This window comes from Sparus aurata, chromosome 17 (assembly GCF_900880675.1).
Source record: "Sparus aurata chromosome 17, fSpaAur1.1, whole genome shotgun sequence".
Taxonomy (NCBI): Eukaryota; Metazoa; Chordata; class Actinopteri; order Spariformes; family Sparidae; genus Sparus; species Sparus aurata.
The window spans coordinates 32010162-32025913 of NC_044203.1; the positions used below are offsets into that span (position 1 = coordinate 32010162).

Here is a 15752-nt window from a genome sequence, read left to right on the forward strand (position 1 = left end):
AATGAGGAGGAGTATTAGCCGGAGTTCCTGTTGTTTGTTGGTGCCTTCACCTCTGTTTGTCAGCGAGTAAGTCGCTTGTAAAGTCAAAAATCGGGAAATATTGAAGCTTAATGGAGCCTCTTGACTTTTTTTTCTCCGCGTGCGTTGCGTTCCTTAACCTCTCGTCACGTGTCGCCGCACCTCCTGTCGACTCCGACACCTCTTGTCTGATCTGCTTTACGTGATTTTTTTTTTTTTTTTGTTTCCTCCGAACACACACAATGTTACACTCTGGCTTTTTTTTTTATTCATGAAAAAGAAAAAAAGAGCAGAGAAACATCAAGGGAACGCCGGCCGAGACTGGCTGGCACATGACGCAGGGTGTTAACAGGTGAAGGTAATTTCCCAAATGCGCAGACACCTGGCCTCACCTGGGGTTCACAGCGAGGTCAGGACACCTGTGCTGTTTTATATCTTAACTCCCTGCAGAGGGCTTCTGCTTTTACAGGTGTTCACACCTCACATTTATTTATTTCAGATTTCACAGGTGCTTTCAGATACACTCAGCAGCAGAAGAGCTCAGGTACAAGTCGGTCTGAGAGGAAGAGGCACGACAGAACGTTGATCTCAGTGTTTTTGTACGGTGAGCTCTTTGCACAAACTTCAAATGTATTTACAAGAATAAACAATCAATGATTCATAAGCTGTGATATTTACAGTTATTACAAGTGACGTGTTCAGCGACTGCAGCTGATGGGAGTCTGGAGTGACTGGAGCTGATATTCACATTTGTTTTTTCGTCTCTCGCGTCGTCTGGTGGTCAAGGTAATGCCAAGAAAATCTGTGGTACAATACAAACAGTTTAATTGTGTAATTAACAATCAATAACCACTTCTAGTTAGAACATTTCTGCAGAAAGGAACCGAGAAACACTTATAAAACAGTCAGTCGTAACAAAATAACTGGTGTTCTCATTGAAATAAACTCATAAAAAAGAAACACTTTTTATACAGAATATTTATACAGGAATAGCTTTTTGAGTTGGATTGTTAACCAAAGGAAGACACATCGCAGACATCGATTTTCACACAGATTGCATATGTTTTTCTTTCTAAGGTGTTCTATAGGTTAGTCATTTTACCTAAGCTTATTTGCATGATAGTAAAAATTGCATACAACATTAATTGTGAAGCTTGTAGCATGAGTTGGTTGACATACAGCACTTTTTATAGGCAACCTTTAAAGCACATTTCTCCATTTAAAACGTTTAAGACACTTTTTGTTTTTACTGCCCATCGAAATTACATTTATAAATAGAAAAAAGATCGGTGGAGTTTAAAAAAAAAAAAAAAAAAGCTCTACGCAACATAAACTTTTAAAAAAAGTAATTACATCAGAAACACTGCATGAACTGCAAATAAATAATGTCGGACAACATAAACATGGTGTAATTCACATTTCTAACTGTGTGGCAATTCAGAAAGTTACAGTGACAAAGGTTTTGCAAAATAATCTAACGTCGGCAGTGCCGTATAGTACAAGGCATTTGTTGGCATAGTTTCTTTAAGACTGTATTTTTTTTTTTTTACAGTTACAATATAATGTCTATATATATATATTTATATTTCCTCCCTAACAAATAATATGTAAAGACTGAGCTATTCTCGGAGATTCACCTGGGCCGGGTGATCGCGTTCCAGAGTTTGGAGTGATCCATAATCACATTATGCGCTTTTTAAAAGAATAACTAATCTGCCAGCAGGCTCCAGACTCGATACCTCATAATTAAGGCCTTGTCAACCACTTGGTCCTTGATTTCATTTGCTTATTTTTTTTTTTTTAAAATCCAGTTAAACATCACGTACGTAAACACCTATCAAAGTCCTAGCAAACTCCAGGGGGACTTTTGTTCTTTTTAAATATAATCAGTAGCTCAAAAAGATAAAGTAAGTCAGTGTAAAACAACAGACAGAGTGCAGTCAGCAAATATCCACGGCAACATACTTAGAATAATTTTTTGTGCAGATTATTTAAATGATGCATCAGTCTTTACAGTGAATAATACAAGTTTTACAAAATCCAAAAAGTAGTACTTGAGTCTGAAATGGGCTCTCCAGTGTGTGAACACTCGCTTCACATAGCCTGTCAGTCTGCAGCTGATATATATAAACACTCCTCATATGGTCCAGGCTGATTAAAAACACTACTTTTCTTTATTTGCGGTGTGGTGGTTCTGTGACGGCCGGAGCGTTACATTTAGCACAGTCATCAGTCTGTGTGTGCGCACAAGAAAACTCTCAGTACATGTTCAGACGGGGGGGGGTCCTACTCCTTGGCCTCGTGTTCTATCTCTGACTGGGCCTCGGCGCCTCGGGCCAGCTGCTCTTCCATCTTGATGGAGAAGATGGTGCTGTTGGTCTGCGTGCTCTCGTCCAGCTCCTTCAGCAGCTCTCCGCTCTCTCTGAAGTCCGTCAGCTCCTCCTCGAAGGCTGAGCTGCTGCTGCTGCTGCTGGTGTTGGTGGTGGCTGCGGTGCCGTTGTTGTTGTTGTTGTTGGGCTCTTTGAGCGCCTTGGCTGAGTGATTGATGTAGAAGCGCTGGTTCTGGAAGAACTTGATGATGGTGAGCTTGGGCAGGTCCAGCTGGGCTGATAGGGTGTGGATGGCCTCCTCATCGGGGTACAGGCCCACGTCCTGGATGAAGCTCTGCAGGATGCCCAGAGCCTCCAGGGAGATCTTCCCTCCGCAGGTGCGGGACTTGATGCTCCCTCCGCGGCTGCATTCGTCCTCCATCTCGGCTGGAGAGGCGGTGGAGGGCTGACGAGGCGGCAATCGAGGGCCGGTGGTGGGCTGCTGTTGCTGCAAAGGCTGCTGGGACAAAAGGGGTTGGGAGGGGTGCTGCTGGGACAGGGAGGACTGGTGCTGCTGCTGTGACTGGGGTGGCTGAGCCTGCAGTGGGAAAAAAAGGGGGAAGAGAAAGGAGACGGGGATGTTATCAGTGAACACTTATCGGCGCCTTAATAAGGCCTTTCATTAAAATCAATTGAGTTGTGAGGAAAAATGGTCCCGCTGTGTATAGAACAGGCACTTGGTTGAAGGAATGTTCCATGTAATATCTCATTGAATGTAATCAGTTCTGCAGATATGATTTTTTTTCCTTTTTTGGTAGTGAGAGATTGTGTCTCTTATTGTGGGGGGAGAGGCAACACACTCGTAGAGACACACACACACACACACACACACACACAGACACACACACACACACATTAGGTGAAAAGACACAATCAGCCCTGCACACAGTGGGAAACTGGCCTCTCTATTATAGCCTCTGCTGCTTATCAGGCTCTATTGCCAGGCAGTGATAAACAAGCTCCCTGTGCACAATTCTCGTTGCGATGGTCTGGCTGATTTGCTGCAGTGTGAGAATGCTATCGATGGCTTTCACTCGGCCGTCAGAATCCCGTTAGTGTAAACACATGACACATTACTTGTAAAATGTCTCATTGTGTGGTTGGAGAGGGAGTGAGTGGGCAACTCGTGGTCCCTATTGACCCCGCAAAATGGGTGCTCTTTTATTTTCATTTCTGAGTCAGACACTGTAGAATAGGTGTTTCATAATGAAGTTTGCAAAACAGCACTTTGCAGGGACTCGTTCCGCTCGCCAGCTGCATAAATGCACCCAAAGATGTGGTTTTAACTGTACCAATATACCGAGCTATGATAGTTCTTGTTGAGCAAATGTGAGCTAATTTGGCTAATGCATCGTATTAGTGAAGGACCCGCACAAAATATTTAAACACCAGTCTCTTATGGACAGTTTAAAACTGAATCATTAAATCAGAAATAATCCTATTTTATCAATCTACAACCGTTTTCTGTTTGCATGCAAAGTACGAACAAAATTTCCTCATTCCATATCTGCTGCTGGATTTGATTTGTAAGAGAAATCCTATTACCTTATTTATATCCACTAAATGGCAGCCTTTGTGAAACACTGGCCATGTCTGGGAGTAACCAAATAACTAATCAACCACTCAGCTGTGGCTCAGACTTTTAATAGAAGTATTATTGTACTTCATTATGATACTTCGACCGTTAACCGAGCCTGTGTGTTATTTTCATTTCATTCATCTGCCAGATGTCTTTTTATAAGGCAGCTCTTTTAAATAAGTTCAGGCTAATGATATCTTTGAAAACAGCTTGTTTTTTTTTTTGCTGGAGAGGAGGAATTTCAAGTGTTGCTGTGTTTCTAATTAACAAGAGTTCATAAAAAAAACTCCAAAGTGTTGTTTATTACAAATTCCTGGAAAATTAGTTAAGATTAAATTAACAGGGGAGAAATTAGCTTTTTTTTTTTTTATTCATTTGTTTTTTTCAATATAAAACTTCAGAAAAAGCAGGAAAATATGCACAAATACAGGAAGCAGTTTGTTTTGTGTCTCGCTGCAGCCTGTTTATATAAATACAACTAACAATCATTTACAGTATCTATTTTTTCACGGATTGTTTCTCGACTGATCGATTAATCATTTTATTTTCACAATGTCAAAAAATAGTGACAAATTGAGATTTCAACACCCGAGATCCAAAGTTGACGTCCTTAAATTGCTCGTTTCGTCCAACCAACGGTCAAAAAACTGAAATATATTCAGTTTGCCGTCACATAAGGAACACGAAGCAGCAACATCGTCACACTCGAGAAGCTGAAACAAGTGAATGTTTGGCTTTTTGTCAAAATAGTTGGAGAATTACATTCTGTTGATCGACTAATGGATTAATCAAGTTTCAGCTCGAACATGAATAACAGGGTTGGGTCTGTGATTATGGTACATGTCACATGTTAAAAGTCGTATGTGTTTGTGTGTATTTATGCATCTGTGCTTCCAAGTTTTTTTTTTTTTTTTTTTCCAGAAACAAGTAGAGTTCCAAGAATGTAGTATTGAATTCTGTGGTCATGTGTTTGTGTTTTATTATAAACTTGTCAACACTGTTGCATCGGGAAAAAAAACGTAATTTTTAAACTTGTGTTTGAAAAGAAGCGTGATGCCCGAGCCGTGCACGTGGCCCGTCAAGCTCACCTGTAGCTGCTCGCTGGAGATGTGCATCAGGTGCGTCGGCCGCTCGTTGTGGTGCTGCTGCCCGGCGCTGCTCTCCTGCTCGTAGATGGCGTCGCGCTCGACCTGGGCGAGGCTCAGGAAGCGGCGGATCATGGAGAGGTTCTCCCAGAGCGTCCTGTTTTCCGGAGAGGGATCCTCCTTCCAACGCAGCAGCTCACAGAGCCAGCCCTGAAGGAAGGATTAGAGAAGGAGACACACAGAGAGGGAGTGAGTACGCCTGTGAAGCGCGGTGTTCAGACTCAAACGTAAACACAGGTCAAAAAAGAACTGCCGGTAATTTTAGACCCACGAGAACAGAAACTGGCTCACACAGTCAGTGAGTTTTATAGTGCTTTACCGAGAGGAGAATCAGAGTAACAGAGAGACCTGCACATCCGAATGTTCTGATGACAGCATCAAAGTAGTGCGATGACAAAGATTCAATGTAACACCATTTCAAACGGTTAACTAATTAAAATGATTGAGAAAGATGTTTTGCAAAAGCGCCCTCCAGTTCTAAAATATAAATGAAAATACAAGTACGAATTGACACAAACAGCCCGTTGTTTCACAATAGCTGCACCTGCAGACTGTATGTTTATTTCTGCCGCAGCTGAAGACGAAGATGTGAATTAGCCAAGGTCAAGCAACACGGCAAGGAGGAACAATTTAACGTGACGAGAAACACACACTCGCATATTGTGCAGCACCCTTGGGAGGAAACGAGTGACTCCCATGTTTGAAACGCTCCAGCAGAGGGCCATGAAAGACAGAGCTGAGGAACAGCAATCAGAAATGCTTTATTTCATCAATACGGTGGGTGCACAATGAGTCTGACCTTCGTGACTGAGACAAACAGAAGGAGGCTGACACATTTCTGAAAGTTCAGGACAAAAAGTAGCATGAACTCACTTGTAACCAACTCGTAGTTTCAGACTGTTTTTGGACGGTAGAAGCTGCACAACTGCACAGAATGACACAAGTACAGCCGAGATAATGTTTCATAATCAACTGTAACTAAATACGATGAAAATGAGCAACCGACTGTTTTGTTTTTCATGTGTGTAAAACTGTTTCTTAAATGTACATGGAAAGTTGCATTTACTTGCCACACAATTACACATCAAAGTAAGAAAATATTTGTAATAATATTATGTTGATTTGAATGGAGCAGAAAATGATTAGCCAATTGACAGGTGACTCCGATAATTAATCAAATTTAAGTCCATTTTTAAGCAAAGAATTGAAACTTTTGTCCAATAGCAGCTGCTCATTTGTGACAATTTACTGCTGTTTTGTTTCTTTTTTACGCCAATAATCTATAAAGTTTTGTTTTTTAGACGGTTAACTGGACCAAACAAGGGATAATAACACAAAATATAATCTTCAGTTTTCACAATTTTACAGCGATCAGTCAAACACAAGGATAATACACAGATTCATTTATCGTTCAAGTGTTTGTTAGTTAAGTTTAAGTGCCAACAACGTCACCATCTCTTCATTTATTTCTGTACTCATGAAGCCGTTTTAAAAAAGAGTCAGGAACTGATTGATTGAGATCAGGATTGGGATCAAGTTGAGATTAGGGCTAAATTTCACATTACGGATGAAAGTTAGATGCTGTAAAATAAATAGAATGAACAAAAACTCTTCACTGTTGCTGTGATTCAAACATGTGTTTGTGTTTGTTCATCGAGCTGAGCGACCAAGTGAAGATTCACGACTGTACAGACAGAAGGGCTCCGCGGGGGCTGAGTGACGTGGCCTCTCAGGCTCAGACGTGTCGACCTCAACCTCGGCAGGCCAACGTGTGTGTGTGTGTGTGTGTGTGTGAGTGTGTGAGAGTGTGAGTAAGGGGAATAACACACTGTAGTGCTCTGTGGGAGTGTGAAAAGGAGTTGGGGGATGAAGCTGTAGTGAATCGACAAGATAGCCGTAAAAGGGACAAGAGTGGATGAAGAAGGAGGGACGGCCGTGGAGTGAAACCAGCGAGGAGGAAACGCAGCGTCAAAGAGAAGCAGCGAGGTGTGTGTGAGTTTGTGTGTGTGTGTGTTACAGAGGGCTACTCGCTCAGCCGGGTCTGTCCTGGCAGCGTGACAGAGCGTCGCTGTAATCTCCCGGCCAGTGCGCGGCAGCACCTTTCATTTCCACAGGATTACACCGCGCTGCTGGTCCGCACACAGACACACACACACACACACACACACGCATACACACACACACACACACACACATACACACAGAGGGCAGAGCCACGCCGCCACACTGCATGCAAGAGATAACTCAGCAGTTTGGTTGTCCCCTGTTCCAACTCCTCCCATAAGCCACATCAAACCCAGGAGGGGTTTTGGAGGAAGCCGAGAGGGGGAGAAAAAGAGAGAGAGAGACATAAAGAGGGAGAGGGGGAGAGAGGGAGAGAGAGAGAGAGTGAGAGGGAGGAGAGCGGGTAGAGGGGGCCATAAAGCCTGCGTGCCCACCTTGTTCCTTTGCCACGTTTATTGTTGCGTTTTTAATTTGCATGCAGAGGGATTTGGACGGCGCTCCAGTTGGGCTGTCTGTGGTTTCAGCTGATTCGGTAGTGAGGGAGAACACACACACACACACACACACACACACACACCGCAAAAAAACACAAACAGACGCACACAAACCACCACACACCATCTTGTCAAAGCCAGAGAAACAGTACCCCGGCCCAACGATGGAGTAATCCAACTCAAACACTCCCCAAACCAGCAGGATTAAACCCAAAGTAGCAGAGCCAATCAAACAAAGGCACGACGTGAACTCCATTTCAATGCCAGGAAGTCCATTTGATGAAATAAAGTACAGAGAGTTTATTAGTTCACAAGTGTGAATGTTGGTCCGTGTGGCTTCTTCTCCTTCTTTTTTTTTTTTTTACTTCAGTTTTCTGAGCTGACATTTAACTTGGAGCTGAAGGAAGAATCAGATGAACATTTGCTAAACGTTTTTTTTATGTGATGCACGTCAAACAGCAGTTAGCTCTGCTCCCGGCCAGCACTGTGGACAGTGGACAGTCAGCATTTTCCATGGCACTTTCAAGAGCTTTGTTTGTGTTTGTCTAATTGCATTGCTTCCACAGGCCAGGCAGAGGCAGCGGGGATAAAGGGAGGAGAGAGAGAGATGGTGAGAAATTGAAAGAGAGAGAGTGAGAGAAGTTAGTCGTTTGACTGCATGTTGTAAAGAAAAGTTAAAAGACAAAAAAAAACCGAAGGAGAAAATCCATAAAAGATGTTTTTTTTTCTAAAATGTAAAGTAGCATGGAATTTATTGGATGTAAAACTGACTTATATATGATTACTCTTTTATAAGACTGATTAAACCAACAAGATTTTATGTCCAACATTCCCGCTCAACATTATCATACTGCTGCAAATCTGTTTTCCTCTTTATTGTTTAATGTAATTTGTCGAGCCTCTCCACCGCAGCTGACAAGCACCAACCGCTCTTGATTGGATCATGGAAGTTGCTGCCCCTGCTGCTAAAGTGTTCCAACACGGTCCAGAAAACAAAAATCTAGGGCTCTTCAATCCAGTGTACTCTGTGTTTTGTTGAAGATCATTAAGGGCTCTCTATAAATAAATAGAACAGGTAGTTCAGAAGAGGCCCAGTTGTTGGCCAACACAGAATAAAGTGCACACTGACTTTCAATGTGTTCCACAACAACTCTCGTACAATAAGGCTATTTCTCAAGTCACGGTTCAACCGTAAACGGGAACCAGACTATTGAAAGCTGTGTGACTGATGAGATTGATTATCACTTACTGCAAACACACACTCATATCAGAAACAGTATTCATATTTTTTAATCAAGGTAGGAATGTGTGTCTCGCACCTCTCATCAACTCTCGCTGCACAAAACCACAAGCAGCCACTTCCAGCAAACCATCAGAGACGAGCACAGAACGACAGACAGCCACAGGAAACAAGTGTCTGGCTAAGAGGAGAACTTGCACCGGTCACATCGTTGTTGCTCTGTGTCTGCTGGATGAAACTGTAGACAAGTGTCTGCTAACATGTTAGCCATATCAAGTTCATAATCCGATGGTATGTCAGAACTATCGTGTCCTTTTAATTTATTACTTAAATGTTTCTTTGTTTTTCTTTGGAGTGCTTCCCATTTAACGTTATTGGCTCGATGTTGTGCCAAAGACCATTGAAAAATGTGTTAATTGTTAAAAAAAGCTTAAACAATTTAAGGAAAACATTTATTGGTACAAGCTTCTCATAGTCTGAGAGACATCACTGTAGATTTTGTACTTTTGGACTGGTGGTCGACCAAAAACCAGGAATTTGGAAATATATCCTTGAGGTTTAGGAAGTTATGACCTGCACTTTCTCTCTATTTTTTTGACATTTCATTTAACTATACAATAAAAACATTATTAATAAAACTAACAAACGTGTGAATTGATAACAAAAGAAAATCATCACTTTACTGTGATGCAGCCTTTAAAACCAGGGAAAAATAAACATTTGCCTCATATCAGGATATAACGATATCACAAAATTTAAGAACATATATTGTCTTATATCACGATGAAGATATAATATCATGTATTGCCCTATTTGACTGGTTTCTCTTACTTCTAAGGTGGTTTGACATGTTACTGCTTTGAAAAAAATGAAATACTTATCAAATAATGAAGGACTTTATCTTTAAAGGTTTGTAAAAAAAAAACTACTTTAGTGGCTGTTGTGAAAGAAAAAAGAACATTGTTTCTCTAGTGTATGACATTCACCAATGTATCAGTTTTCACCTGGTGGAAAATGATCCCTAAACTCCTGATAGGTCTGCAGGTATAACAATGATGGTATCAGAAACTGTCCAGTGCTTATTTCAAACAAAGAGATATCAGTTGGAACGTGACAATGTTGCTCGTTTGGCCCGACGTCCTCATAAAACTAAAATACAAAAACAAATACTACTAAGCTTTTTAGGTTAACCTACTGAAGTAAAATCGATGCGTGTTCCCAACCTAGATTGCCACAAAGTGAACTGGAGCGCCCTGTTTATTTTGATGCTAAATACATCTCTCAGTTGAACTCACAGATGCGGCAAACAGGTTCATTGAGGCAATAAGCACTGACAGCCATTGGATTATCTTGCTATGTTGGCACACACCTGCGACAATATTGCACAATAATCCGCTGCCTCCGGGTCATCGTTGCTTAATTATTAATTAGTTTCAAACAACGGGACTGGCAATCAAGAACCACCAGCCTTTTCTTGTTTTACAGCAGACACAGATCTGACCAGAGGCTCATGGGGCTCTGGGGTCATAAGGTGCCAAATTAAAAGGGTAATAAACTCTTCAGCAAGCTATTGTATAGTCCTGATATAAATAGAAACCGGCTGTTCTGATAAAAATATTTTCCACGAACACAATAGTTGAATTCATGCATGAGATTCATCCAGCTATGCAGCGCGGTACACCGTGTATGTGAGTGCTGCAGTCACAAGCTGCCAATAAGAGCATAGGCCTGCTCTGTCAGTGAACAGCATGGTATTCACCGCCCAACCTACCCACCCATTTACCACCAAACTACCACTGCAAACACCCCCCAACATGGAGGCTCAGAGAAACGTAAATGAACAACTGGCTTTGCCGTGAGACAGTAGATAGACAGAGAGACAGACAGACAGACAGAGAGAGAGAGAGGTCTGTCACACGGCCTGGCCAACACCTTCCCTCTAATCTCATTTGCTTGTTATCAGCCCCATGAGGCTGACCTCGGCCACTGCAAAAATAAATAAATAAAATAAGCCAACAGATGTCCATCAATTTGCCATTTGAGTTTCTCCCCCTCCTCCTTCCTCGGATTACTGCGTGACCAAAAATAATGCCTCAGTTTCAACCCCAGAAACAGACTATGCGAGTATATCGAGTACCATTTGGATTCGTACCATTTGGACAAAACAAAAAAAAAGGGGGTCTGGATGACACATCAAAAAACCACAGATGAAGAAATGATTGTCGCCATTGTTGTGGCTGGCTGGTTGGAGGACAGGACCGTTTCGGAGGCAGCCAGACAAACCTCTTCTGTGTCTGAACAAGAGGGAGAGCTAAAAGTAGGGGGAAGACAATGCATTATTGTCTTTCCTCCTCCTTGAACCTGGCAGAGACCCAGCACTGGCAGACAACACTATGCAGATAAATGCAGCCGATAACATGCTTCTCCTCCCCGAGCGAGCCAAACTGGCGGCTGCACGTGCGCGTTCACCACGGAAGGTAACGTGTGCTGTGTTGTAAAAACATGACGCCATTGGTGGACGCCCATCTGCTGACGACAGTGGAGTGTTGAAACCTTCCTGATGCTCGGGCATATGTGAATCTCCCGCAACAATAAGCAATAATTGACTGCACAATTCAGGGCCAGATTTTTTGGGGGGCGAATAAGTCTTTATATGCAAATAGAAGAGCTCTGAGTGACTGTACAAATAATCTTTGGTGTATTGCGAGGAAGATAGGGGAATGGAAATGGGGTCAGTGGCCTTGTTTGAACTGCAATTGGAGGGCCAGCCGTGGTGCCAAAAAATATAGTGAAAAACTCATTGTACTCTGCTCGCAGACAAAATATGACACCACACAGACCTATTCATTCATCTATTAGTGTCTTTATTCAATTTGTTCTTTAGCGTCTACAGTCAGTGAAAGTTGTTTGCTCAACAAGCTGTGCAGCAATTACTTTTACACTGTATGTTACTGGAATAACATGAGCACTGGAGTGAACTTAGAACTTACAGAGGTGATTGTGGTGCCTTAACTCCCCAAATAAAGTCTCTACAGTCCTTTAATAACCCTCAAAGTCCTGGACAACCTGCGGCGACTACAAATAGCCTTTGTTCTAAAATGTTTTAATCGACTGCTAATGTTATTTATATGCTTTAAAAACTCATGTAGAGCACATTCTCAGTGGTATCATACATGTCTTGTTTGAGCGTTCAGGGGCTCTGTCGTTAAGGTGATTGCAGGATCAAGTTCTGAAGCATTTATTCACCAAGGAAACTGACGTACTCTGGAATGATAGGCAATGGTTGGAGCTACTTTTGTTGCTCATAATCAACAGATAATATATTCCTCTGAAAAAGTCACAGCTCTGTTAGGATTTAATAACTTTTCTATTTACGCTCTGAACTTTTGGGACACATCTACATGGTCTGAAAATGAAATACAGGGTTACACCTGCTTTTCACAAAAATAATCTGAGGATAGATACAAAAGACGGCTTTAACTTTCTTAGGGAAAGGTCACATGTAGACCAAAATTCCCAAGGGAGTCTAAAAAAGTACATCTTTGTAAATGAAATGAAAAAACTACACTTCCTGGGTTTTGGCACCGGGAGTTCACAGTGAATGAAAAAACAGCCAATTTTGACTGCTGCATTTTTTTTTTATTGTACTTATTCTGGTAAATTAATTCATTCTCAGACAGAGAAAATGCTAAATTAGGACTTCAAATGAGCACAACTGAAACTTTAGCTTCGTCTGATTCAAATGATGTATGGCACTTGATGCTGACTGGTAGAGTAGGGCAGGAATAGGTCTTTGAAGGTTAATGGAGGGACAAGTGTTAATCCAAATTTATGCTCCTCTGTGGAGGTGTTCTGGTGGTCCCACCATCAGTGCTCCAAGTGTAGGAATTAATTTATGGTTCAACGAAGGATTTAACCCATCGATTATCGTTGTACCACTCCAACACTAGCTGAATAGCAACGCTTATGTTGTGAATTCATTTTATACCCAAAGTAATCATGTTTATATTCTTTCATGGACGTTGTGATAGGCAGATGATCACTGTTAGGGCAAGGTTTGAAAAATGACTGCAAGCTAGATCTTAACATAAAAAAAATGTCTCGCTAGAGAAAAAGAGAAGATTACTGAACTGTGCATTTATTATACACCCAAACTAATCATGTTTGCATTCTTTCATTTACTTAAGAGCACAGTGACGAGAAGGTTTTCGCTTGAAATGGCTTTGCTAGATCACAAAATGCAAAATGAAAGAAGATTTCTGAGCCCTTATTGAACATGCGCCATCTTGAAAAATGTTAACAATGCGGTCTGTAAGAATTCTCCAGTTTTTGAGAAAGACCATGTCAGTGCTACGCAGCATCTCAAGCAGCTCAATGCAGAAGCATGAATCCACCTTTACTCAATTCAAACCAGTGATCCAGCGGTCACAACCTCGCCTCTTACACGGTTTCATTCGTCAACAACACGACTGGACGTCATCGACGGAAAATAACGCGCGAGACAGCAGAGGGTATAACCATATTAAATATTTCACGTGGTTGTAGAGGAAAAATAATTAGTTACAGATAAAGGAAATTAACATTTTTCTAAAAATATTCTCCCTGTTTACACCGTATCTAAGGCTGTTTCCCATATGGTGATCAAAGAGTTGGATTTATTAAGCCACATTTTTATTTACCTCTGCATCATTTTTCATAACCTCGCCATCTGATTCCAAATCACACGCTGGTCCTGAGCATTCATAAGTTGGCATACTACAAACAGACGGATCAAACGGACATCTTTTGAAATGACAGACAGGCCCTAAGGATGGTTGGATCTGTGACCACAGTAATGGATGATGAAATTTCTAGTTCTCATGTGTACCAACGAGGAAGCGGCTTGTCTCTCCCGTAAAGCTTCTGAGGATTAAAAAACTGAGTCATCTAAATCGTTCGAAACTTGCCTTTAAAATATTTTTTTTGTTATTAAATCACGGTGATATAGACTCTGATGTCTTGTCACAGTGGATGCTTTCCAGATTGTGGTTGCCAGATTGTGTCACCATCCTCTTTTGTGAGGATGTCAGTGGCTGAGCTTTAGGAGAGAAATTCGCCTGTCTGAATCATACATGCCAAACAATTAATCTCTATTCGTGCTGCGACATGGAGAAGTCTCAGCCAAACAGTGAACGTTTTCTGAAGAGGGGTCGCGACCTTTCCAGATACAATAAGCGAGTTGACAACAATAACAGACTGACAGCTAACACGACACACATTGTGGAGGCTAGGCATGACTATGCAGGAAATGGCCCTCTCTGTGTCAGCACTTGCTCCCAGAAACAATACCATCCAGTTCTCTGTGGCAGTTTACGTCATGGCTGCCGAACCAATAAAGTGTGCAGGGAATTTTTGAGCAACCAAATAGAGGCAGATGGAGCATAAAGAATAGCCAAAGGCAAATGACCAGTCCATCTAAAATGGAGCACATTAAACATCTGTGTGGTTACTGTGTTTTTTTTTAACTGCACGTTTTGTTCTTTTCCAGCTAAGTTGTTCTTCACACACAGCTGCACATAGCACAGTAACAATAATACAACCTGGGAGTTCCCCGGTGCAACAACAGGCTACTGTTGAATTCTCTGCAGGAGCAGTGCCTTGCTCAAGAACAGTAGCAACAAGACAAGCGAGCATGTCGAATTTGTTCGTTATTTGTCCAAAGAAAGAGCAAAACGTTTGAAGGAAATATATCTTATCTTATAAAAATTGATTCTAAATATCAGTCGACGTCAGATTTTACTGAAATTGTGTTCTCTTTGTTCACAGAAGCACTTCAGCTTGTTTATGTGTACAAAATGGCGGAAAATCAAGTCACTGATGAAGCTACAGTACACGTGCCTCTTTGTATCAAATATTAGTATAGTTGAAATTGCACCATAATCTAGTTTAGCCTGGTGGTGGGCTGATATTTGGGTACCAGCACTGTCTGCACAGCACACTGAATGTTCAAACACTGTTCTCCCACCACAAATTTACCTCTTGTTTATAATCTTTTCTGTTCAATACTGCCGAGGCAGATGGAGGATGAATGCACAGAAGACAACAAACACGCTGAAGATGAACTAGAGATAAACAACGACGGCAGCAACATTACAAACACAGAGAGCACCTACATGGAGTCTGATTCCATCAATTATAAGAGCGTGATTGAGATTTAATTCAAAGCTTGGGTTTAATTGCTAATATCAAAGCGTAATTAAGCTGATAAATCATGACTGATCTTATTGAATTAGAGATTGAAATAGCGGAGAACCTGCAAATTGTCTATGTCAGCTAAATAAGTGTTCTTAATTGGCCTACAAGTTTGCTTCAGATACTAATGAAACTGAACAAATTTTCCTCCCCAAAAAAGTCTTCATATGCAGTTGTTTACTCAGAGCTGAGGCTGTGTGTCTTGTTCAACTTGGAAAATCATCTTGAACTTAAAATAGAATATTTACACAAGTGGCAACAAAATAAACACGCAATCTCAAATATCTCTCTGTGCATGGCTGAAAGGCATCTTATACGTCCAGCTCCCGGCTCAATATATGCAGTGTATTGTAAAAATAGTGACTGAAGGATACGGTGTGGACAGACTGGTGAGGATGGAAAGTCAGTATCCCTTTGAGAGAGAAAGATAAGGACACAGAGAGGAGATTGTGAAAGACAGAGAGGGCGGATAATGCTAGCAAAACCAAGTGCACACAAGCAGCAGCATGAGTACTTGGATAGGTCCTAATATCTCCCCATGCAATTCCCCCTCACTCAGTCACACACACTCCTGTATGCACACACACACAGACACTCTCTCTCTCTGCATCTGCTGGAGCTAGTGGCTGTAGTTAAATTGAAATATTTCCCGGCGTGTGTCAGAAGCATGCA

General features: G+C 41.6%; 1 protein-coding gene across 7 annotated transcripts in view; it reads right to left on the minus strand.

Annotated features, from left to right (window-relative positions):
* Positions 1-479: 479 nt before the first annotated feature.
* The window catches only part of satb1b (SATB homeobox 1b), a 63784-nt gene continuing 48511 nt past the window's right edge, over positions 480-15752 (minus strand). For 6 of the 7 annotated variants that reach the window (XM_030393733.1, XM_030393734.1, XM_030393730.1 and 3 more), the window contains 2 exons: positions 5055-5261; positions 822-2925 (listed from right to left, as the gene is read on the minus strand). In XM_030393733.1, the coding sequence (XP_030249593.1) occupies positions 2305-2925; positions 5055-5261 (828 nt within the window). In that variant the 3' untranslated portion in view covers positions 822-2304. Of the gene's footprint in view, positions 2926-5054; positions 5262-15752 lie in introns of all 7 variants that reach the window. The other variant, XM_030393729.1, reaches the window with a different exon arrangement.